The sequence below is a fragment of the Podarcis cretensis genome (assembly GCF_951804945.1).
Source record: "Podarcis cretensis genome assembly, chromosome: 17".
In the NCBI taxonomy this organism is placed as follows: domain Eukaryota; kingdom Metazoa; phylum Chordata; class Lepidosauria; order Squamata; family Lacertidae; genus Podarcis; species Podarcis cretensis.
This window is the reverse complement of record NC_137187.1, coordinates 10,448,880-10,474,818: the sequence shown is the minus strand read 5'-3', so window position 1 is coordinate 10,474,818 and position 25,939 is coordinate 10,448,880. Positions and strand designations below refer to the sequence as shown.

General features: G+C 43.3%; 2 protein-coding genes across 2 annotated transcripts; one reads left to right on the top strand and one right to left on the bottom strand.

The window, feature by feature from the left end:
- Positions 1-252: 252 nt before the first annotated feature.
- On the top strand, positions 253-16,741 carry TMEM175 (transmembrane protein 175). Its single transcript, XM_079959566.1, has 10 exons — positions 253-442; positions 2,372-2,410; positions 3,153-3,250; positions 5,607-5,658; positions 8,703-8,738; positions 9,999-10,082; positions 10,577-10,741; positions 11,067-11,145; positions 12,406-12,535; positions 14,543-16,741. Exons 1-10 carry the CDS (start codon positions 287-289, stop codon positions 15,204-15,206), a joined length of 1,503 nt encoding a protein of 500 aa, XP_079815692.1. The 5' UTR covers positions 253-286; the 3' UTR covers positions 15,207-16,741.
- A 320-nt stretch (positions 16,742-17,061) lies between these two features.
- Positions 17,062-22,419, bottom strand: MYL5 (myosin light chain 5). Its single transcript, XM_079959852.1, has 7 exons — positions 22,250-22,419; positions 21,609-21,716; positions 20,767-20,842; positions 20,125-20,229; positions 19,110-19,188; positions 18,067-18,115; positions 17,062-17,240 (listed from the first exon to the last, which is right to left on the bottom strand). Exons 1-7 carry the CDS (start codon positions 22,250-22,252, stop codon positions 17,142-17,144), a joined length of 519 nt encoding a protein of 172 aa, XP_079815978.1. The 5' UTR covers positions 22,253-22,419; the 3' UTR covers positions 17,062-17,141.
- Positions 22,420-25,939: the final 3,520 nt, after the last annotated feature.

Genomic DNA, 25,939 nt, shown 5'->3' with positions numbered 1-25,939 from the left:
CATTAATGGTTTTAAAAGCAACGACACGAGAAGACTCGGGTCTAGTGAGCTGCATCCCCATGGATCCTCGTTCATAATGAAACCCAATGGCAAGTGAATCCAAGGAGCGGGTTTTTTGCTTTCCAATTTCCCGCCCTCGGAGGGAAGCGGGCAGCGCCTCCTCCCGAAGCCGAGGCCGCCGAGAGCGGGGCGGGCCTGGGCGGAGGAGGCGGGCGGTGTTGGCGGCCGGCCTCCGCCGCGACGAGGAGGCTCTGCTTTGAGGCCCGCCCGGCAGGCGAGGAGCGGGATGGCCGAAGCCGGGGACTACGTCGCCGTGGCCTCTCCGCCGACGCCCCCCGGCCCGGGCAGGCCTCGCGGCGGGGAGCTGGGCGGCGGCACCCAGGCCTCGCAGCGCCTGCTGGCCTATAGCGACGCCCTGCTCTCCATCATCGCCACCGTCATGGTGAGTCTCTCGGAGGGCGGCCGGGCAGCCCAGGCAGGCGAGGGCGAAGCAGGCGCGCCCCTTGCTGTGGGAGGGCGGGTGGAGCTGCACCTGTTGGACTCCCGCCTGGGAGCAGGAACGAGGCGCAACCCCGGGGCTGCCCTTTCGCATGGAAGGGGCGAGGTTTCTGCGGCAGCGCCTCCTCCTTTTTATTTATTTATTAACGTACCTAGGCACATAATTTTTATGGTATGCCACCTTTCCAAAGTTAGATTTATAAAAGAGATAAAAGGGACCCCAAGGGTCATCTAGCTAGCCCAACCCCCGCGATGCACAAATTCTTCACCCAGTGGGGCTGGAACCCACGACCCTGGGACTAAGAGTCTCATGCTCTACAGAATGAGCTATGGTATCAGTTCAGACCATACAACATGGAAAAAATGCACAATTGCAGCGCAACAAAAGCAATCATAAACAATAAACGAAACACCCCAAAATGCACAATCAGACTGAACAATTCCTACGTAACCAGATTTAAATAATGGTAGGAAAACCCCCAAATTATACCCCAGCGCCTCTACCTTTTTGAAGGTGAAGCAGCATGGCTGGATTAGAACCTGGGTCACAAGCTCTTTCAGCATCTCATCACGCAGCCACCTCTGCAATACACAGGCAATAATTTGTTTTATTCCTTATGTTTCTACCCTGCCTAAGGAAAATAGTAGTGACAATGTTGTTGCATCTGGCTGGGTTGCCCAAGCCTCTTGAGATTCTTCCCCTCTCCTGTTTCGACTACACAACAACCCTGCGAGGGCTCTTGGACCACACTTGCTCGTACCTGTACCCAGAAACCAGGGGTCTTGAGAGCCCTTTTCCCGTTTGCCCCACCACTTTCCTCAGGACAACTCCACTGTTTGTTCATTTTATTTATTTATTGAATTTATATACCGCCCTATACCCAGAGGTCTCAAGACAGTTCACAGGACAGAATCACACTATGAAAGCACAACAACAACCCAACAATGCACACACCCCTGAATTGGAGCAAATGTCAACCCACAGAACATTTGCTCTGATTCAGCTGTAAGGAGAAAGCGGCAGGACAAAACCGAAGTGTGGATAAGCCCCGAGAGAGAATGACTGAACTTTGGGCTTCCTAGGCCTTGGTCAGCTCTAACCACTTGGGAAAACTGCTTATTTTTTTGGGGGGGGATGTCACCTTTCATTCATGCTGTGTTCACAATCCTCAAATCAGATTAGTACCTCAATTTCTCCCTTCTGCTCCAGGGGGCAGAGACCCTGCTCTGCTTCCAAGAGATTCAAACATGCGGGTTTTCCCATTTTAGTCTCACAACCAGTGCTTTTTTCTGGGGGGGGGTGCAGGCCGGGATGCGCATACCCCTAAACATTTTGTGAATCTTTGTACTTTTCTCCATTTACTGTATTTATTTTTCCTGATTTGGACTTTAAAATGGTGGTTTTCTTGAGTCAAAATGAGAATACCCCAAAACATTTTTTAAGAAAAAAAGCACTGCTCACAACATTCCTGAGGTGGGTGGGTGAGGTCAACCAATGAGCGCTGTGGCTGAAAGGAGATTTGCGCCCACACCGCTAGCCCATGTCCAGCCCTCTCTTAGCTGTGGCTGCATACCTTTACATAATAACATCTTTATTTACTTGGGCGTAAGCACCACTCAGTAAAGTGGTACAATTTTAATAGTAAAATAAAGGATAGGTTGAAAAGATGGGGTGGCACCCTTCTACCATGCTTTAATCACTGTGATTGTGAGCAAGGCCCGGGTGAGGAATTCATGTTGGGAAATACCCATTTTGCTTATGCACCCAGGAACTCCTTAGAGATCACTCCCCTCTTCCCCAAATGTCCCTTTTATGCTCTTCGGTGTTTTGTTTTTTCTTCACTGCTTGTTACAAATGCTGCTTCTTTTGCAGATTTTGCCCGTGGCCCATACAAAGATACACCCAGATCAGGTATTGTGTATAATAATACTAATAATAATACTCATTCTAGGCGGTATATTTCATATTAAATGTACTTTTGATTGTATTTCGGTTTACTAATTTAGATTGCACTTTGAATCTCCAGCATGGTTGTTCCAGTATAGAGGACATTTAGCGCTGAGTACTAAAAGAAATTAGAGCATCTGTTTCAGGTTCATTTTAAAGTTTCTGTCAATAGGTGCCCCACAGACTACATCCAGCCCCCTCGTCTTCAGTTTCCCCTACCCCACTTTCCCTCACCCAGGTGGCAAGTGGGTCTCTTTTGACTGGCCTCTTGTCTTTCTTGTTATTTTGCATGCATACACCAGGCTAGGAACAGCACAGTCTCCATATTTTGCTTTTAACCTAACAGCACTGCTTTCCTGAGCAGTTTACAGGGTAGCACTTCCAGGTTAGAAAGAGCAGAAGACATCTGTACTGCTTCCTAATTAAGTACCAGGCACCTTAAAGAATTCAGTGTGTCCACCCGCTAGATTTGTCTTTATTCAGAGAGTTTCTTTCGTTTTGTGTCTTCAGAGAGCAGGGGGCAGAATGGATTACATTTGTTTTTTGTTCTGGTTTTAAATTTACAGTGCACCTTAAGGTTCGTTTTGCAATGCGCTTTCTCTTTGTGCTTTTGCTTGTGTGAAAAACAAGTACACCATGTCATGTTTCACTAACTTCTGTAATGAATAACAGGCACTTATTTGTCAAATGCTGTGTTTTATTTCAGAAACTGGGTGAAAGTGTTCAGCAGCTCCTAGCCACCAAAATTGCAGTTTACCTGATGACTTTTTTAATAGTAACAGTTGCTTGGGCAGCTCATGTCAGGTATGCATTTAGGAATGTGTTGGAAAAGGTACACAATATCAGCCCTTCTTGCGAATTGCAGCATGTAGCTTGCGTGGCGAGTTCCCGCCCCCCACCAGGATAAATAAAGACATAAGACACCATAATTTAAGGTTAAATGGGCGAATAAGGCCACAACTTTATTGAATTCAGGAATGAGAGGCATTGGCTTAGGCATTGGTCCTATCGACTATCCGGCTCCAGCCCATTTGCTGGAGACATGGGAAGGGTTAACACCATAGAGGGGGTAGAGGGGGAGTCTCCTGCTGAGGCACGTCAACTAGGTCAACTAGGAGCTCCCCGGGGTCACCGCTCGGGGGCGTGCCTTTGGCCCACACCTCCATAGGCTTCGGACAGGGCCACGCCCCCCAGAGTCCTTTATCGGACCACCCTTCGTTCATTGGGGGGAGGTGATGGCGTTCCTCCTCCCCAAACACATCCTCTTAACCCCTTCTTACCAATGCCTAATCGCCAATGCCGAGGAGTTGTGACGAGTTGCTACGAGGCAGGTGAAAAACCAAATGACTAAATTGTCCAAGAAGGGAAGGCATCCTGTAACATAGCTTGTAGCTTGTGCTGAGCCCTGCCATGCCAGTTGAATTCACTGCTGCTAAGAACACATTAAACTAGCCTTGGAAAAACAAATCCTCAAGAGAACATAAGAAGACCTCTAAAACCACAGAGCCTAGGACTTGCCGATCAGAAGGTCGGTGGTTCGAATCCCCGCAATGGGGTGAGCTCCCATTGCTCGGTCCCTGCTCCTGCCAACCTAGCAGTTTGAAAGCATGCCAGTGCAAGTAGATAAATAGATACCACTCTGGCGGGAAGGTAAACGGCATTTCTGTGAGCTGCTCTGGTTCGCCAGAAGCGACTTGGTTATGCTGGCCACATGACCCAGAAGCCGTACGCCGGTTCCCTCGGCCAATAAAGCGAGATGAGCGCCGCAACCCCAGAGTTGGTCATGACTGGAACTAATGGTCGGGGGTCCCTTTACCTATTTAATCAAACCAACAATCAAGTCCAGCCCCCTATTTTCCACATCGGAAAAAAATGAATTGCATTTGGTTAAAAGAAATCCTTTTTTTCTTTTTTGTCCTGAATCTACTGCCAGACAATTTCATTAGGTTACCGCCATACAAGGCTTTCTTTTGATCAGTCGGCACATACATCTGTTTGCCATTTGTGGCCTTAGGAGAAGAAACAACTTTTGTAAGCTGCTGTTGCTTCTTGCGGAAGTATTTTAATGCTTAATGTTTTATTATGATTTTATATGTGTTGAAAGCCACTCAGAATAGCTGAGGCAACCTAGCCAGATGGGCAGGGTATACAAATAATAAAATTGTTGTTATTACCTGCAGTAGCACCTTAAAGACCAACTAAGTTAGTTCTAGGTATGAGCTTTCGTGTGCATGCACACTTCTTCAGATACACTGAAACAGAAGTCTGTTTCAGTGTATCTGAAGAAGTGTGCATGCACACGAAAGCTCATACCTAGAACTAACTTAGTTGGTCTTTAAGGTGCTACTGGAAGGAATTCTTTGTTTTGACTATGGCAGACCAACACGGCTACCTATCTGTAACTGTTATTACCTGGATAGAATTGTTACTGGCTCAGAAGCACTCTTTACAAGCTTGGCTGATCTGAAAATCCCATTTAATTGAAGGATCTACAAATAAGTAGTTTGGCTTATTAGCCTCTTCCCCTACCTACCTTCTCCACCCCAAAAAAGTCCTGTGACTTTCACAGAGGGCTTGCAGGGAAGCCAGAGTTCTTTCTCCTTTCTGCTAGTGTATAAAGAAGATAAGAAACAGTGGGGAGAAACTCCTTTCATTTCCTGTCTTATCCAGTCCTCAACACACTGGAGTTATGACCAGCCTAAGTGAGATAATAAGCTGAGCCCTTTGTATGTGTCAAGGGAGAGGTGGGAGCTTATTTCATAAGATAAGAAATGGCAGGAAAATCTTCCATCTCTTAGTTTCTTTAAGCCACAGTAGGTGTAAGAGAGGCATGGGGAAGGGAATCATCCTGTTAGCTGACTTACCAAAGAGCCTAGCAAGCTGGTGAGCAGATTTGCCTGGTTCATCAGGCCTGGTTGCCTGATCTTTGTGAGTGGTATTTCAGAAAGGGAAGTTTTTGAGTTTCACAATCATTTCTCCCTTACTGCTGAATATGAGTAGACTCATCATAGAATGCAGGTACACTGCATAACTCTTCCCAAGTGATACTATCATCAAAATTAAGACTTGTTCAATAAACGTGTATGTCAGTCAGAGCTTTCTGAGTATTTTACCAGGGCCAAATTATTAATAGCTTTTGTTCTCTCTCTCTCCCTCTCAGACTTTTTCAAGTGATCGAACTCATAGATGATGTGCTTGCCCTTCTAAATTTGGTGAGTGAAATAAAGGTCCGTTAAAAAACACACGCTGGTGTAAAGATCAAGATATTCCCAGCCTTGAATATTATCAATACCAAGACTGAACAGTTTTGAATCTCCTGCTTAAAAATTTCAGTATCCTAATGTTTCAAAAACAAAATTATCTAGAACAGCAATAGGCTATGATGCGTTTTATCCATTTTACTGCACCACTATTTGATATTAGTGTCTGAGTCACCCGGGACATCATAACAACACCCCGAATATATGTGGAATGCTTTTTGCTTCATTTGTTGACAGTGAAATACAAAATATGAATAGTTTAATAATTACTCGAAGCAGTTGGAGGTTTTAACTTGTCCCAGTGCATAACATACAGAATTGTGTGATCTTGAGGGACATTCTGTCACGTCTTCTTCAAATGTATAGGAGCTGTCCAGGAGTCCTGCCTTTAGCAGAGTGGGTGGTGCTGTGGTCTAAACCATTGAGCCTCTTGGGTTTGCTGATCGAAAGGTCAGCTGTTTGAATCCGCGCAACAGCGTGAGCTCCCATTGCTCTGTCCCAGCTCCTGCCAACCTAGCAGTTTGAAAGCACACCAGTGCAAGTAGATAAATAGGTAGAGCTGCGGCAGGAAGGTAAACAGTGTCTCTGTGCGCTTTGGTTTCCGTCACGGTGTTCCATTGCACCAGAAGCAGTTTAGTTATGCTGACCACATGACCTAGAAAGCTGTCTGTGGACAAACGCCGGCTCCCTCGGCCTGAAAGTGAGATGAGCACCGCAACCCCATAGTCACCTTTGATTGGACTTAACCATCCGGGGTCCTTTACCTTCTGTCCAAGTCTTCTTCAAATGTAAGAGAGCTATCCAGGAGTCTTTCTGCCTTTCTAGGGTTGCCATACTCCTGGGCAAGTCCAGGATTCCAATGACGGAATTAGCATCTGGGGAGAATTTTGGGAAATTGGCAAAATGTCTGGGTGTTTGACAACAACTTTTTGTGTCTGGATTTTTACTTCTTGAAATACGGCAACCCTATAAAGCTGCCATCCATTTCAGCATGTCTTGTGCTGAAAAAACAGCCTGCTTGATTGTTCCCTACAATTGTTGTGATTTAACACAAGAAACAGATTTGAGCGTAACTTGGGAAAATGGCCTCAGGCTACAAACAGATGACTGTGGGAAGCCACTAATGTCTTCCAATGACAGATAGGTAGCCGTGTTGGTCTGCCATAGTCAAAACAAAAAAAATTCCTTCCAGTAGCACCTTAAAGACCAACTAAGTTAGTTCTTGGTATGAGCTTTCGTGTGCATGCACACTTCTTCAGATACACTGAAACAGAAGTTTCCAGACCCTTCTATATAGTGAGAAGGTGGGGAGGGGTATTACTCAGAAGGGTGGTGGGAATGGGTGATTGGCAGATAGCTGTGATGAGCCTGTTGACGACTCTTAACGACTGCAATAGGTCTTACAGGAAAAAGCAAGGGGTGAGAAGGTGAAAAATGGCTTTGTCATGTATAATGAGATAAGAATCCAAGGTCTTTGTTCAGACCAGGACTCTCCATGGTTTTAAGTTTGGTGATAAGTTGCAATTCAGCAGCTTCTCTTTCCAGTCTATTTCTGAAATTCCTTTGTAGTAAAACAGCTACTTTGAGATCTTGTATAGAATGTCCTGGGAGATTGAAGTGTTCTCCTACTGGTTTCTCTGTCTTGTGATTCCTGATGTCTGATTTATGTCCGTTTATTCTTTGGCGTAAGGTCTGGCTTGTTTGTCCAATATAGAGAGCTGAAGGACACTGTTGGCATTTGATGGCATACACAATGTTAGACAATGAGCAATTAAATAGTCCCGAGATGGTATGTGTGATGTTGTTGGGGCCAGTAATGGTGTTGTCCGGGTGTATGTGGCAGCAAAGTTGGCATCTGGGTTTATTGCAGGCTCTGGTGCCAGTGTCCGTGTTAGGTCTGGTTGTAGTATTATTGTGGGTTAGGAGTTGTTTAAGATTGGGTGGCTGTCTGTAGGCAATGAAAGGTCTTCCTCCCAGAGCTTGAGAAAGAGAACTGTCATTGTCCAGGAGAGGTTGTAGATCTCTGATGATGCGTTGTACTGTTTTAACTTGGGAGCTGTATGTGATGACTAGAGGTGTTCTGTTATTTTCTTTTTTGGGTCTGTCTTGCAGCAAGTTCTCTCTGGGTATCAGTCTGGCTCTGTTGATCTGTTGTCTAACTTCATCTGCTGGGTATTTTAGTTCTAAAAAGGTTTGCTGTAGATCTCTTAGGTGAGAGTCTCTGTCTGTAGAATTGGAACAGATGCGGCTGTAACGTAGTGCCTGGCTATGTACAATGGACTGTTTGGTATGTTTGGGATGGTAGCTAGAGGCATGTAGATATGTTTGTCGGTCAGTTGGTTTACGGTATAAGATGGTGTCTATGCGCCCATCCTGTATTTTTATAGTAGTGTCCAAAAAATGTATTTCTTGCATAGATTGATTCATTGTTAGGTTGATTGTGGGGTGAAAATCATTGAATTTCTGGTGGAAGGTGTCCAGGGTCTGTTGACCATGTGTCCAGATGATAAAAATATCGTCAGAAAAATATCAGCTGAAGATTAATCACTTAACCAGTTATCACAAAACTTCACTTATTACAAGTAAATAACACCTAAAGTGAAAGGCAAACAAAGTGTATGTACTCTTATCTATTCTGAAGCACGTCTCATTATGGAACACTTTGTACAGGTATAGAAACCCATTTGAACAAAGTGATCAGTGTGCCTTTGCATATCATGGCTCTCTAAAATCTCCCCAGTCTTCCAATGAGTTATTCTGCATTTCTTTGTACTACCACGCCTTGGTTGGATAAAGCCCGAGGGTTGTAGACGTTCCACAGACAACACTTACTGCAGTATCTTTGTTCAGTGTGAGCTGCTGCTGTGCTGCTATGTATGAAGTCCTTGGACGTGATCATTCCTCCCTAAAACTGGGGCAACGTTAGAGTGGGAAGAGGCTACAGCTTAGGCCCCCCGAGTATTTTTTCTCACATGTTGAATTCTTTTCTCTCCTAGGCATGTATGATGCTCATTACTTTTTTGCCATACACAGTAAGTAAGCATTCTACTTCCTTCCTGCCTAACATTTCCCCTCTGTTTGATTATTGAGGTGTAAACTACTTTTAAAACTTAAAGACTCTACCTGTTGGAATAGAGTTGACATCTTTCTGAAATGGGTACAACTCTTATTTGCTTAAAAGGCTTAAGCGTAACATTAATAAACTCTTGTGTTTTCACTTTAATTTATGTATGGTATATCAGTTGGTCAGCTGAAGGTTAATCACTTAACCAGTTATCACAAAACTTCACTTATTACAAGTAAATAACACCTAAAGTGAAAGGCAAACAAAGTGTATGTACTCTTATCTATTCTGAAGCACGTCTCATTATGGAACACTTTGTACAGGTATAGAAACCCATTTGAACAAAGTGATCAGTGTGCCTTTGCATATCATGGCTCTCTAAAATCTCCCCAGCTCCCTTTGCCTCTGGAGTTGGATAGGAGCAAATCCCCAGGCTTTGAGTATAAGTGAGCAGTAAAAGCTACCCTCCCACCACAAGACCAGAACCTGTTTCCTTTCCTTGTGAACTCCTTGCCTCTAGACTAGGGTTAGCATGAAACCAAAGTGATTCCAGCTGCTAATCCGTTCAGTCACAAATGCATGTCAAAAACCCAGAAGCTGATTTTAAGCAAATTTATTAAGAATCAGGATTAAGGAGACCACAAAGGGGAAATGCAGAGTGAGCTTACTATGTATTTGTCACAGTGAATTTTGTTCTCTGCGACTGCGGTGAGGCTTGCAACTCTAAACCTAATCCTCTTCAAAGGTAAATTAGTTTAACTAAATGGTCTGAATTGTTCAGACAGTCGAAGAATTTTCTCACCCAAGCTTGAAACTGGGCTCTGCCAGTTAGCATAGAAATTTCACCGCACTTGCACCAATGTCTTCCAGTAGCTTTTCAGCATAATATGCTGGTTCATAAACCCAAGTTGCAAGCTTCTCAGTCCATCCTAGAATTCGGTACTCAAAAACCTGTTCACTGAAAGAAATTCAGCATTCTTACTGCTTTCCTCTTCAAGTTAATACAATATGCCTGGATATGCTTTTGGCCTCTCTCGGAATAACTTGCAGATCTTACAAGTTTGTTTATTGATTCAACTGAGTTTCAAGGGTATGAAAAGCAGAGCTTGCAAATGTATAACTTTACGTTTTTTTAAAAAAGCTGATCCAGCTGATACATATTTATTGGGCTTTACTTTCCATGAGTGTATTTTGCAGCATATCACTGTTCTCTCATTTTGTCTTGCAGTTCTCCTTGATGGCCTCATTTCCAGATGTACCATTTGGCATTTTCATGTTTAGTAGCTGCAGTGTTGTAATCGGCACTATCCAGGTCTTGTTGCTTTCATTTCAGTATTTAAAATTAGGGACTATTAGCAGGAAAGATTCCATAGGTTATAATCAGAAAATGGTGATGATCCACGTGTTATCCTCCTTATATGAGAACATAATTGTTTAGTCCCCAAAGGAAAGAGTAGATTCCCTTCTTGCAGCAGCTAGTAGAGGCGGCAAAAGCTGCAAGCACTTACAGGACCAGTTTATTATTGCATTGCTTTGTGCTCACAGGTTTGCTATTCAGATTTGCAGGCAAGCACAAACCACAGTGGACAGCAATTGTTCACAATCATTTGTGAACTTGTAAACAAAGGTTTGATGCAAATTGGGATTGGAAATCGGCTAACTCTTCAGTGTGCAAGGGTAAGAGGGAGGTGGAGAAATAAGTAGAAGCCCGAGGCTTGTTCTTGTAACACCAAACCGTGGTTTGGCATTATGTCTGCGATTGGCGTTAGTCTCATGTACTCATGCAGTGTTTTCTTCACTCTGCAGGCAATCATCGTAGTGTATGGCTTCCACCATCCGTATTTACTCAGCCATCAAATACAGGAGTCCGAAAACCAGGCATTTTACAAAAATCATATTCTGAAGATTATACTAAGAGGGCCGACGCTTAGTTTTTTTGCTGCCATCGTCTCCTTTTTCTTCATCCCATTGGTAAGGCCTTTTTTACATTCAAACAGCGGTTACCAAGCTGTGTGCAAGAGCAGGATTGTGTTCTACAATGGGGACTTTTCAGCCTGCCAGCCACCCATTCCCTACTTGGGGTTCTCCTTTTCCTCATTCTCTCTACCGCTTCCAACTGTCAGCCTATATTTTGTGTCTGCTGAGCATGTCCAGTCTTCATCAGGCTGTTGTGGGGAGGGGTTGGTTTTTAGGTTTGGGGGTTTATTCCCCCTAAAGATTTTTTTGTATTCCTGCAAACCCTGGAACTCGTCTGAGCATGTTACCATGCAATAAACAAGCTCTTATTTCCTTCCAGGCTTACGTGTTTCTTGGGCTCGTTATTTTTTTCCCACATGTCAGCCACCTAACCAAATGGTTTAAAAGCAAGGTCCTTGGTGAGTATCCTTTTATGTTTATTTATTTATTTAAAGATTTTTTTAAAAAAAACACCAGGCTGCTCATGCCACCAAATTGGCAATCTAATAGACACTATACCAAAAGAGAAAGGAACTGAACCGAAAGTAAGCAAGTTCAAGAGTCCTTGATTAGCCCTAGTTACATACTCTATTTTTCCGTGTATTTCCCCCCCAATTTTTTAAGTTTAAAATTGGAGGTCGTCTTATACATACAGGTGTTGCAATTACTTATTTCTTAATTGTGGGCTCAAAAAATAGGGGTTGTCTTATACATGGGGGTGTCTTATACACGAAAAAATACGGTAATTGATACCATAGTGACCAGCTGAAATGGCCTAGGAAGCAGCAAAATGGCAGCTGGTCCCAGCCAACTCGATGGAGAGGGCTTTGCAATCTGTCCTCTCCCTCAGACACAGCTAGGCAGAAGGACCGCTGCCTTAATTCTTCTGCATGGGATTGCTTTATCTCCTCCTTGGGTGACTGACTAGGAGGCAAATTTTGAAAGTATGGTCCAGCATGAAAATAGAAGGACAATTCAGGCCAAATAAATTGTTTTCTCCTTGCTTTGTGTTGCACAGTGATTGTGACAGAAAGTCTGTCTCCAAGTCTTCTAAAATGAGCAGAGCGCACAGGGCCTTCTCCGTGGCTATGCCACAACTCTGGAATTCCTATGCTAACGGGAAATAATCAGGCTCCTAATTCGTCTGTCACCAGAAGCTGAAAACACCTTTAATTTAAAAAGTAATACCTAGTGTTATTGTTTCTTGTTTTAATGTACAATATGGTTTACCCTTCCTGCTGCTACATTTGTATCTTGTTTTGCTTTAGGTATATTCTGGTTTCTGTTGCTTTTAGAAAGTGTCTATATGCATGTTTATTGCTTATTTGATACGGTTTTACAGTGGTGTTGTATGCCACTATGGGCACTTCTGGTAGAAGAGAGGAATGTAGATCAATTAATATAATATTATATTTGAAATAGGATAGGCAGCTGGCCATTTGGGAGTCTAAGGATAAACACATGATCAAAAGTCACACAACAATAATCTGTTTAGGCAAGGTTCTCGTCTCAAGCCTTGGATAAGCAACATATCTATGGGAGGAGGTAGGCAGGAATAACATGGTGAAGGTATTTTTATTTATTTCTAGAGGATGAGACAAAATGAATAAAGGCTTGTTGACTATATAAAAGAAAAGCTTAGCGCTTTCATTCAGCATGCTTATTATTGTGCCTTCCAGGTCAAGAAGACGAAGTCCCTCTGGAGTCTTTTACTTCTTACCTTACACAACCCCTTAGTAAGGAACGAGTGGAAGCATTCAGTGATGGAGTTTATGCAATCGTAGCAACCCTATTGATTCTGGATATATGGTAGGTCTTCAGAAATCTTAGTTCTATCCAGTATTGCCCTTGACTGTTTTTCATATGGGAATACAGTGCTTGGAGGGGAAAGTGTGTACAGTGGTTCCTTGGTTCTTGAATGGCTTGGCTCCCAAACAATTCGGCTCCTGAACACTGCAAACCTGGAAGTCAGTGTTCTGGGTTGCGAACGTTTTTCAGAAGCCAAATATCCAACGTAGCTTCCGCTTGAGTGCAGGAACTCGGACTCCCAGAACAGATTAAGTTCGAGAACCAAGGTACCACTGTATAGAGTTTTATTTCATAAAATTTATACATGCTTGACTGTTAAAAAAAACCAAAACAACTCAAAGCAGCTTACAAAAAGATAAAACAAGAAAACCAGGAAAGATTTACAGCCCTACTTTAAAACATACAAAAGTTAAAATACTAAAACAGATTAAAATGGCCTCAACTTTCTAAGATTCTGGGTAGCCTTGTCTAAACAAGAGTGTTTTTAGCAGGCTCTGAAAAAAGTACAGTGGTACCTCGGGTTACAAATGCTTCGGGTTACGTGTTTCCAGGTTGCGGACTGCTAGAAACCCGGAAGTACCGGAAAGGGTTACTTCTGGGTTTCACCGCTTGCTCAGAAGCACTAAATCACATCATGCACGTGTGCAGACGCGGCGCTGCAGGTTACAAATGCTGCGGTTGCGGACGTGCCTCCTGTTGGAAAAACGCCCACCCAGGAAGGTTGCCAACATCCCAGGCACTCCGGGGCCTTTCTCCGATGGTCACTCTCTGGCTGGAATCCACCTTCAGTCCAGAGAGACCGGCAATAAGCGACCCCTCCCTCCTGAGAGGAGCACACTTGCAACATTCTGCCAATCCATCACAGAAGAAAGAGACAGTTTGTAGTCTATTCCACTACTTTATTAAGACTGTACAAACATGTCTGCTCTCCTGAGCAGCATAACACAAGAGTCTCCAACTTGATCCCAGCTTTGACTCAGAAGCGAAAAGCAACACTCAGTAACTCTCCGGTTACACTGAGAACTGGCAGAGACTTCCTGTCTCACGCTCAGAGACATCACACAATGTCAACAATGTAGCTGCTGCTCGCAGCTGGTGGGAACTGAAATCCCAACACCTCCATCACGGATTACGTCCGCAACCCGAGGTTCCACTGTACAGTGAAGGGGTCTGTTTTATTTCAATAGGCAGGGAGTTCCAAAGTGCCACACTAAACGGCTGAATTCTTACCAATGTGGAACGGGTATTATGTGGCACCTGTAATAGTGTCCACTTCTGCCAATCGAAGCAGTCAAGTGCCACACATGGGGTAAGGCAATCTCGTAGGTAGACTGGTCCCGAGTTGTTAAGGGCTTTATATACTAATAGTAACGCCTGGAGCTTGGCCCAGTAGCAAATTGGCAACCAGAGCAGGTCTCTGAGCACAAGTGCTATATGCTGACAAAGCCTCACTCCTGTCAGCAATTGCTCTGCAGCATTCTGCACTAACTGCAGCTTCTGCATCAAGCACAAGGGAATCGCCACGTTGACTTTGGGAGGCAGGGTTTACCATGTGGACCTCCCTTTAATCTCTCTTGACCATGGGCCCTCCACCAGTGTCTTGTGCAATCGTATTAGTACTTGCACATCCCAATGGGAAATACCTACGCTTAATGAAGTGAAATGATAAATTTCCACCTTTGCTTCATGTTGGTAGTTCATAGATGGAAGCAGGAGTGCTGCATATCACATAGCTCTTGCCTGCAAAATAGAAAAGTCTCCTAGATCTGCAATCTCCTATTATCCCACTAACTGACCAAAACCCACCAGTTCATTTTAATCCTCCTCCTATACAGAAAACAGAGATGTTATATGTACCATTGTTTAACTATGAAAATCATTTAATAAAAAGGATTTATATATATATATTTCTAAGTGTTAAAGTAACATGCAGAAAATGATAGAATATCACCATATAAATGGATGCCAGTGCATGTATAACTGAAAGATCATTTTCCACCCCAACAGTGAAGATAACGTTCCTGACGCTAAAGAGGTGCGAGAGAAATACCGCGGGAATCTCATCAATGCCTTGAGTGAATACGGTCCAAATTTCCTTGCCTACTTTGGGTCTTTTGTTACGATCGGCCTTCTCTGGTTTGTCCACCATTCGCTCTTCCTTCACGTGACAAAAGCAACGCGCCTGATGGGCCTCCTTAACACTCTCTCGCTGGCTTTCATCGGAGGTCTGCCTCTGGCCTACCAGCTGACCAGCGAGTTTGCGGAGAAGTCTCACAACGAAATAGAGGCCATCCAGGTGAGCTGCGTCACCATTTTCTTTGCCAGCATCTTTCAGTTTGGCATCTGGACCGCGGCCCTCTTCCATGAAAGGGAAACGCTGCATCCTTTTGCACAATACGGCGGCAAAGAGCACGCCTTTATGTTTGCCAAGCTGGCTCTCTACCCCTGCGCGAGCCTCGCAGCCTTCTTCCTGACCTGCGCTGTAAGCGAGCTGAGTACAGAAATCTTCCACCTCATGCAGATCGTCGTCCCCTTTGCCTTCCTCGTCTTGCGCATCTTCGTCAGGGTTGGTTTGGTGGCGTTGAAGTTCCTGGTGTCTCTGTTCAGGCCACGGAAAGATGTATCAGAAGAAGAGGAAGCGTGTTTGTCTCCTTCCGAGACCTTGTCATAGCTTTACCGCTGCTTTCCTTGGAATTCCTGTGGAATTGCTTCTACTTGAACTTGCCTGGTCCAAGCCACAACTGGGTATATTCAACATTTTACCAGTTTAGATGCTTTGCTTCATGGAACATAAAACGCTTTGAGTAGAGAGATTTCAGGTGCAGACCCAGAAATGGAGTCGTGCAAAGTCCACTGGCCATATTTTGGGCTGCAGGTTGGACGTTTTTGTCAGTGATTAGGGCTATGGTGATGCATCTAACCACCAATGTAGTCAGTTTTTTGCATAATAATAAAAATAATAATTTATTATTTATACACCGCCCATCTGGCTTGGTTTTCCCCAGCATGGTGACAGAAGGAGCACAGAAAGATTAAGGGAGAATTATAGCATTGGGTCTGTTTTTGAGGCATTGAATAAGGAGACGGGACTGCGGCTTGGTGTTAAATCACATGCTTTGCATGCAAAATGTCCCAGATTCAATTCATAGGATTGCCAGGTACTGCTGGGAGAGTCCATCTGAAACCGGAGAGCTGTTTTCAGTCACTGTTAATAATACGAGTGAGATCAATCCATGGTCTTGGAATAAGGTAGCTTTCCCTAGTTCCTAAAGTCAAGTTTCAGTTGTCATAATTAGTGAAAGTAGTAAGATTCGTATTCATGTCATGTTCATGTTATCAGGGGGCATTATTTGAAGGTTAAGTTGTTACATATCATAGGGTACGGCTGTTGTAGTAAATCAACATCTGCTTCCTGGAATACATACAGGATGTGTTTGGCCTGGAATACAAGTGAAAATTATTATGTAGTGTGTTGGGCAACTGCACGTGAATCTCCAAAACAAATGGCTTTCATGGACAATAGACAAGGTGGTTCATCTCTGGTTGGAAAATCTAAAGACCTCTGATTTCTCAGGGATCTGGAGTCTAGGAATGTGAAAATTGTACCAGGGTTCATCCTGGTTTCTGCAGAAAGTTGAGGGTACCTACGGATATTAAGTCTTTTTCCAGCTCTTGCTTAATGTCTCTTTCCTTCAGTGTTGTTCTGCTGAGCCGATACACTTCCAGTATAAAGTCATCTGAGCTTTGGCTAATCCACTAAGCTGCCGGTTTATCTTGAATGTTGCCTTTAGCTGGAAGGAAGAACTTTCTATACCTAATGTTTGATGCAACTTCTCAATGAAATGCTCAGCATTATGCCACTCAGAAAAAAAACCCAGTCTCTTTTCTTGAAATGCACCTACGTAGGCTAGCTAATAGCTTCTGTACTTTTCCCTTGATTGCACTTTATTATAAACGTAAAATAGTATTTATATTTTGAGTGGCTTATGATGCACAATTACCTTTACTTGATTGATTGATTGATTGATTGACCATCATAATACTTGCTTTGGAGAAATGCACTATATTGTATGTTGAGATTCAACCTACAATCTAAAATATGTCCTCTTAATGATTCTCTTTGGTCCCTTATTTTATACATTCCTTAATTTTAAAATGTGTTGGAACTTTTTTTTATTGAATAAAATGCTGCATTTACAATTGAAACTGGCAGGAGTTTTACTCCACTTCACCATCTCTCTTCCACATTAGAATACCAGAATACCATTTCACCAATCCTTACAGCAGCCGTGTGAAGCTGCAAACTAGGAGGAAACAAAACCTCACAGGAGATCCTAGTCACAGATCCCATCTAGTTTGCTCTTGAGCAAATGCCACTTGCAGTCTCCCCAGACTGATACCTTTCTGAAAATAATTCTTTTAAGTGGCAAAATTTTATATAGTAACTTGTTGAAGAATGAAACATTCCAACTCGACATTTTCCTGTAGGGTTGATATTCAAATAACATACACAGTGCTTGCAGTCATAGAGAAAGTAATGCATTTATTTTGTTTTATTCTTATTGCATGGGCATAGGTGTTGACACAGTTTCCAAAAGTAGGCAGACTATTCTTTTTCATCTCCGTGAGTGATGGTATAGCAGAGAGCTTTGTAATCCAGGTTTCCTGCTGCGTCAATAGGAGAACTCTGGAACATCTGATCCATCTGCACATCAACAGGGAGAAATATATATAGTTAGAACTGGGGGCAACAGAGACACCTCTCACCAGTCTACCTAATGTGATCCTGGCCACATCTTGAAAAGTTTGGTTGCATTATGGAAAACAGGCATCCTAAAAGCACTCAGGGCTGATTTCCTTAAGAATGGATAGGTTTGATCTTCTTGCAGTCCATGGGACTCTCAAGAGTCTCCTCCAGCACCAGAATTCAAAAGCATCAATTCTTCGGCGATCAGCCTTCTTTATGGTCCAGCTCTCACTTCCATACATCACTACTGGGGAAACCATGGCTTTAAGGCCCGTATAGTTAAAGGTCTGTATAGTTAAAGCCATGGTTTTCCCAGTAGTGATGTATGGAAGTGAGAGCTGGACCATAAAGAAGGCTGATCGCCGAAGAATTGATGCTTTTGAATTCTGGTGCTGGAGGAGACTCTTGAGAGTCCCATGGAATGCAAGAAGATCAAACCTATCCATTCTTAAGGAAATAAGCCCTGAGTGCTCACTGGAAGGACAGATCCTGAAGCTGAGGCTCCAATACTTTGGCCACCTCATGAGAAGACTCCCTGGAAAAGACCCTGATGTTGGGAAAGATGGAGGGCACAAGGAGAAGGGGACGACAGAGAATGAGATGGTTGGACAGTGTTCTCGAAGCTACCAGCATGAGTTTGACCAAACTGCGGGAGGCAGTGGAAGACTGGAGTGCCTGGCGTGCTCTGGTCCAGGGGGTCACGAAGAGTCGGACACGACTAAACGACTAAACAACAAATAACAAGCCAAGTATAAATGATTTTGGGTAAATAGAACATACAAACCTCTTCAGCATTGAACTTGTCACCTTGGGACATCATTAAGCGTTTAATACTGTAGAGACACAGAGAAAATTACCTTGTTTATGAAAAGGCTGGCATAAGAGTTATTGTTAAGATTTCACTTCTTTAACCAGAAACTGCAGCCGAGGCTTTCCCTATGGTTACAAGTTGTGATTAAGGAGAAGAGACCTTAACTACTATCGTGGATTTAGATCTACCCATTGTCATTGGAGGGGGGCGGGGAGAGGCCAAAGTTGTTGAGCTTTCTTTAGGAGGGCGAGGTCTTAAAACACAGTAAGAAGCAGGCGCAGCAAAACAGGCAAGTTTCTTGCCACTAACGACTGCCCATTGCACATAACAGACGGACAGAGCAAGGACGGCGGGGGCAGAGACTTTTAACGCAATACTTCCTTAAACCAGCGATCGGAAGTGAACCCGTGATCGACCACGGTTGGACAACGCTGATTTAGACAATACACAAGCCTAGAGGACCTGGAAGACAGCCTATTTGTATGGTCACGAAGTAATTTTGCCTTAACCATAACATGGAAGCCAGGCCAATGTATGAGGTGTAATGTTGGCAGGCTTGAGTAGAAAGGTAGGGCCAAACCACATGCAACAGCAATGGATCTAAGCATTTCACTGTGGCTCTGCTCCCGAGTGTGTAAAGTGAAAACGGGGTGCCGTTCCAAATTGCAAAATGGTCAAGGCATTCTGAACCCTCACCCCACCCGCCACATATTCCTGCAGCCCTTCCCTGCAACATTTTAACTCCTAGCTGGGTTCATTTCCAACGCGAAGCCTGGATGTGGGGCCGAAATGCCTTTGGGGGACGGCCTGTGGTAGGGGAAAGGGGTCTGCGGGGGAAAGGGTTTGTCGCCTCCTACCCATAACTCCTTCGGCATGCTTGTGCACTCTACAGGTAATTGGAGCAGAGCCATTTTTAAAGCCAAGGGTCCGCTGCTGTCACCGCAACTTGGTCCTTAGCAGACAATATGAGCTGTCCGCCGGCCAACAGGGGTTCTGCTTAGGTAACTAATACTTACTAATCCTTGTTAAGGTTTCCTTTACCCTCTGGGTCAAACATTTTAAATGCGTTCAATATGGTCTCTTCAGTGTCCGTACCTGCAGAAAATAATGGGGTACAGTTGAAGCTAGGCTGGTCATGCTATTGCATCTGAGTGATAGAGAACCCCATTTTAAACTGGATACCCCAGAAAGAAAAGTATTAACAGGAATCTCGTCTGTGGGGATTTTCCTACTCTTCCTTTCAAATGGGAGGGGGGACTGCAGAAAAGATGAAAGAACCACAGGGAAAATACAGGATGACAATGATTTGATGATGTTATTGTGCAGATATCCTATAAAAAGAGGGAATGAAGAGTCAAAGCAGCCCAAGGTAAGAGTGTTTTAAGGTTGCTTTGGTTTTATTGGGAGCTGTCTTGTGTAACTTTCTGGATTACCATAAGGTTACCAAAAACCCCAGGAAGAAGACGAAAACCTCAGATGCAATCAGTCTGGCTACTTTAAAACTTTCATCCTTTCATTTTAATTTTAACTTTTGTCCAGTGCTAAATACTGCTTTTACTGCAATAGAGAAAATAAAAGTAAAGGTAAAGGTACCCCTGCCCGTACGGGCCAGTCTTGACAGACTCCGGGGTTGTGCGCCCATCTGACTTAAGAGGCCAGGGGCCAGCGCTGTCCGGAGACACTTCCGGGTCACGTGGCCAGCGTGACATCACTGCTCTGGCGAGCCAGAGCCGCACACGGAAACGCCGTTTACCTTCCCGCTGGTAAGCGGTCCCTATTTATCTACTTGCACCCGGAGGTGCTTTCGAACTGCTAGGTTGGCAGGCGCAGGGACCGAGCAGCGGGAGCGCACCCCGCCTTAGAGATTCGAACCGGCGACCTTTCGATCGGCAAGTCCTAGGCGCTGAGGCTTTAACCCACAGCGCCACCTGCGTCCCTAATAGAGAAAATAGCTCATCTGAAATGTCATGATTAGCATAACGTGCAAATTTCTGGGAGGATGTAGTTTTAATAAGAGAGTGTTAAACTTACCACTTAACTTTTCCCCAAACAGGTTCAAAAACATGGTAAAATTAATGGGTCCAGTGGCTTCTTTAAGCATAGATTCTAACTCATCGTCTTTGACATTTGTTTTACCTAAAATCAAATAGAAAATAAATGATCCATTGCATCAACAGAGCATGCATGTACCAGAATTACTTCTACTGTATATGCTTGATGGTATAGAGCAGACTTCCTCAACCTCGGCCCTCCGCGTGTTTTTGAGACTACATTTCCCATCATCCCTGACCACTGGTCCTGCTAGCTAGGGATCGTGGGAGTTGTAGACCAAAGTTTGAGGAAGCCTGGTATAGAGACACTGCCACCATCATTTGTTCAAGTGCCAGCAAAAAAAATATTTTTTAACATTCAACAGTTTCCCATTTAATCTCCCAGGCTTAAAAAAAAAGTCTATACAGTGTAAAACTCAGAGAGCTCAAATTAAGAGCAATAGCAAAATATGATTCTGAATTTCAAACCCCAGTCCTGCCTTTGAGTTAACAGGATGCATTTAGAAATGATTTTACATATGCTTTCTAAGGAACAGATTTAAATGACATTATATGGGAAGAAAACACAATTGTTACTACAAAATGAGATTAAAAGAGGATGTGACCATTTCACAACACTTGCCTAAGGAAGCATAGGTATCTTTCAAGTCTTCTTTATCAATGAAGCCATCTCTGTTCTGATCAATTAGCGTAAAAGCCTATAAAAAGTATTTATTTAGAGAGAGAGAGAGATAGAATTGGGATATAAAACGTTCTTGTGATTAGAATAAATTACTGATTTAACATTTTGTGTTTAAGCCCAGTGATTTCAACATGCAGGATATTAGTCTCCAAATGAACTTTTTCTCCACTTAAGTCCTCAGAACTGGGACAACCTCAAACTACTAAGAGTTCAGGATTGCAGACTTTATTTACTCATTTTTTTTACTTGTACCGGTTTAAGTGTGATGGCTTCCCACAAAGGCTCCATAGGGTTTTAGTTTGGTGTTGTTAAGAGAATCTCCCTCACCCTGCAAGAAGAACTACAGATCCCAAATGTTCTGTGAGGAGAGGGATTGAGTTTTCAACCAGTTCATCTGTAGAATAAACATGCTTCATTCCTTAGATAACCTCCCTTTCTAACATGAAAAAAACCATCAAAACAAATGTTTACAAAGGTCTGTCTTACAACTGCATCCCAAATTTGTGACATCAAAGGGAATACAGTACCTGCTTTCTTCCTACAGGTGTGGTCTGCATGATGATGATAATAATAATAATAATAATAATAATAATAATAATAATAATAATAATAATTGTACCCCACCCATCTGACTGGGTGCACTCCCCTTTCCATTTCATATTTCCATACATCTCAAGATTCAGGTAGCTGCAGATCCCTGATAAATATTAAGAGAAAAATACAGAACAGCAAGCCTATTTGTAATTTAGAGCCTCCCGGCCATAGACAGGGAACTTTCTTACTTCCTTAAATTCTTGAATCTGTGTCTGTTCAAAGTTGGAGAAAACATTAGAGGAAGCTCTCTGAGCACGTTTGGCTCCCCCTTCCTTCTTCTTGGTTTTTCTGCTGGCCTGAAAAGAGCAGGAAATGAACTCAGCCGGTGCAGCATAGACCCCGCATGACAATTCAGCAGCAGCAATGGCAACCCATGAACCATTATCATAGAACTGTAGTGTTGGAAGGGACCTCAAAGGTCATCTAGGCCTACCCACTGCAATGCAGGGTCCTTTTGCAATAATAATAATGATAATATGCCCTCCATCTCACTTGAGTTGTCCCAGCCACTCTGGGTGGTCCCCAACAAAATATTAAAAACACAATAAAACATCAACCATTAAAAATTTCCCTGAACAGGGCTGCCTTCAGATATCTTGTTTATCTAAGATATGCTGGGAGGGCGCCACTACCAAGAAGGCCCTTTATGGACTGAGCTATCCCATACATATTTGGACTTTTTCCCAATTAACAGCCATCAAAATGTGCAGTGAGTCACAGAAGGCACACTTTAATTTAGGTACTCTTAAAACTGCATAAATCAGAATATGCTGTTGCTGCTGTAGGTTTTTAACAAAACAGATTATATCGCCGCGCAGGCCAAACTCACCATCTTTTGTGGAAAGCTACTCTGCCCGCCTTTCTCTGGCAAATTTTTCTTTAGGAATTGCCTCTTATATGAAGGGGAGGATCTTGTCTATACAGCTCAGACCTCCCAAAGGAGCTCTCAAACGTCTTAAGAACCCTGAGCTCGCAAGAGCTATTCCATACATGGCGAGAACTGCGAGATACCTTCTGTTCCCCAGTGGCCGGGCAACTGTTCCTTAGACATGAACTTGCCTAGTAAGTCATTTGCTTTAAATGAAAGAGAACTAAGAGTACATACAGTGAAAAACTCTGAGATCGTTGTTATGTGTGTGCCACATTTGGATTCAGTTATCTATTAGACGGCTTGTCAGAAGCGTTAATTGTGCAGACAAAACACAAGTTTTTTTAATTTTTAATTAGGTAGTGCAATTCCAACCCCCTCGAATATTAAATGCACCATCCAAAATCAATTAAAACATATATACTTTAGGATAATATCCAGTTGTGGGGTCCCACTTGCACAGAGTCCCACTTGAATAACACAGGATTGCACTTGAATTGCAGAATCCTTAGGAACAGATCAGTGGCGGGAGTGGGACTGCAAGCGGGAGAAGGGGGCGGGAGGAGTTTCATTGTGTTCCCTGGCAATAATGTTGAGTCTTCCATTACTCAACCATTACTGCTATTACTGCTATTACTGCCATTACTGTAAAAAAAACCAAGAAGATCCAAAATGTTGTTAAATTTTGCAAAATTTAACAACATTTTCCTCTCTAGCAAGGGAGAGGAGGACTTGCTCACTCTTGGGCTGCCTCTGATACGCATTTTTATTTTAAAAGCACGACCGGAATAGGAATGGGAAGGGATTTTGGAAGATTTCATGACAAACCCTCTGGCTTTGCCAATGCACAAAAGTAAACGGGGATCAAAAATTCAGAACGGTAGCTGTGGCTTTCCCATAGAAATAAGTGGGACTGAGAAGTGTAATTGGGTGGATCATACTCATTACTTAGGACAAAGTAAAGCAAAAACCATTAGGAATAATAAAACACCATCCTGATTCAAGAAAGCTTCTAGGGATATTATATTTAAATAGGTTTGTGTGTGTGAATACAGTAGGATTGTTTAAAAAAACAGCATGCAGGCAATCAAGATCTGTATACTTTTCTCTCTCTTATTTATTTATTTGTAATTTACATAAGCTACAAAGACTGAACCCAATATTGCATTGCATTTACATTAGATTTCACTGAAGGCATTACAATAGTGCATCAGTTTGAATGTCAATGACAGCAATATCCTCATTGCAGGAATTAATCTGGTAATGTTAGTTTCCATGATCCATTAACACCAAAAGGAACTTGGCTGCACCATATATTTGATAATTAAAATGATGAGCCATGTTGGAAATATCGATTAACTCTACCCTTTTAACATTCTTGCACAGTTGCTTCTTGCTATTCATATCTTTTGCTTGCAGCTGCTCATGCTAATAATATTCACTAATTATACTGTGTTATGATATTCTCTCTGGGCTTTTGGTTGGCTCTCTCTGTGTGTATCTTTAGCATCTGCTATTCCCCTGTTCTTCGGGATCCAATTTAGGAAACAATGTTCAAACAGCTTTTAAAGTCTGTATTATATAGTTATTGAAACAGCTTTCAGGCAATAGGGGTAGATTATTAAGACAATATATTCTTCTTAAATGAGTTGTCAGAATAAGCTTCTTGCACAGACTGTTACATGAATTACCCCCACATACAATCTGTATACCTCCTAAAAGTTTGGAAGGTGCCATTACCACTCCAGCTACTTATAGCACCTGTTTTATTGTACAGTGGTACCTCGGGTTAAGTACTTAATGTGTTCCGGAGGTCCGTTCTTAACCTGAAACTGTTCTTAACCTGAAGCACCACTTTAACTAATGGGGCTTCCCGCTGCCGCCGGAGCACGATTTCTGTTCTCTTCCTGAAGCAAAGTTCTTAACCTGAAGCACTATTTCTGGGTTAGCGGAGTCTGTAACCTGGAGCGTATGTAACCTGAAGCATATGTAACCCAAGGTACCACTGTACTGCAGGATTTCAGAGCTACTATTGATTCCAGTAGTATATAAGCTCAGCTGCCACGATTTAAGCAGGACATCCGGGAATTACAGAAGCCTTCTGATTGGATCCCAGAATGTCCCGTTTTTTGGTACAATACTCTGGCACAAGCCAGCTGAGCAAACGGCACTCGTTTTTTGGGTTGGATGCACTGATGGGAACCAGCTGCTAAAGAAGGCAAGGGGAGGTGTCAGATGACTTCTGTGTGCCATCTCCTTTAAACTGCCATAGGGTGCAGACACACCATACATTAACAGGGCATTTCCATCCACACACAGGATCTTGTGCTTTAGTTTACCTCTCAGAAAGCTACAATTCCCATCACCCTGAACAAATTTGTTTCCAGGAATCCTTTTTTGGGGAGTGGGGTGGATGGACTTCAAACTAACAGTGTGTGTGCATGCAGCCTTTGTTGTTGTTGTTGTTTAGTCATTTAGTCGTGTCCCACTCTTCGTGACCCCATGGACCAGAGCATGCCAGGCACTCCTGTCTTCCACTGCCTCCCGCAGTTTGGTCAGACTCATGCTGGCAGCTTCGACAACACTGTCCAACCACCTCGTCCTCTGTCGTCCCCTCCTCCTTGTGCCCTCCATCTTTCCCAACATCAGGGTCTTTTCCAGGGAGTCTTCTCTTCTCATGAGGTGGCCAAAGTATTGGAGCCTCAGCTTCAGGATCTGTCCTTCCAGTGAGCACTCAGGGCTGATTTCCTTCAGAATGGAGAGGCTGGATCTTCTTGCAGTCCATGGGACTCTCAAGAGTCTCCTCCAGCACCATAATTCACAATGCAGCCTTTTATACCCTGTTAAATGTGTTTAGGGGATGGGTGGGGTTTTTTTGGTTTGTGTATTTTGTGCATGACTTTTATTATGCATTTTGTGTTTTTAATCTTGTCTTTTAATGTTGTGAACTGCCCTGAGACCTACAGATCCAGGTGGTATATAAATTTAATAAATTAATCATCATCTATCTGAAAGAAGGCATGGCAGCCTAGCAAGAACCTTGGGCAGAAGGACTGGATGCTGCAGTTCCCCACAATAACAGAGTGGTAGGGGCCAGAGCAAAAAAAATTAAAATAAAAAAAAATCCATCACGCAAAAGTATTTAGTAATACTAAAAAAATCAACACCACTATGAGTTTTTCAACCTCGCAAGAACAAGAGCACTGTGGACTAAAAGCATCAAAACTAAGATGCTGAGGGTCCGGCCGGTTCTACTTTTTTGTCAAGCAAATTCATCCGCTTGGGAGAACGGGCAGATTCTGCGCATGCGCACTGGTTCTTTCTTGCGTCCCTCACGTCGCCTTCTTGCAGAGATAAGAAAAAATGGAAGGATATAATGCCTCAAAATGCCAACTCCAGTAGACGTGAACACTAGACTTAGAATAAGCGCTACACAGCTCAACGGACCTTACAAGTGAGATTACAGCTTTAATTATTTTCTATTCTGCGTGCAAAACCGAAATAATCCGTGATTCTTTGCCCGCGAAAACCTTATTCGTAGCTCGCCGGACGTTTAGACGGAAAAGCCCCCTCAACGGAAGTCGTTAAGGACTAAAAGAAGACGCTATCCTTTTCCTATCTCTATCGTCTTCCCCTCAACTCCGCGCAGGC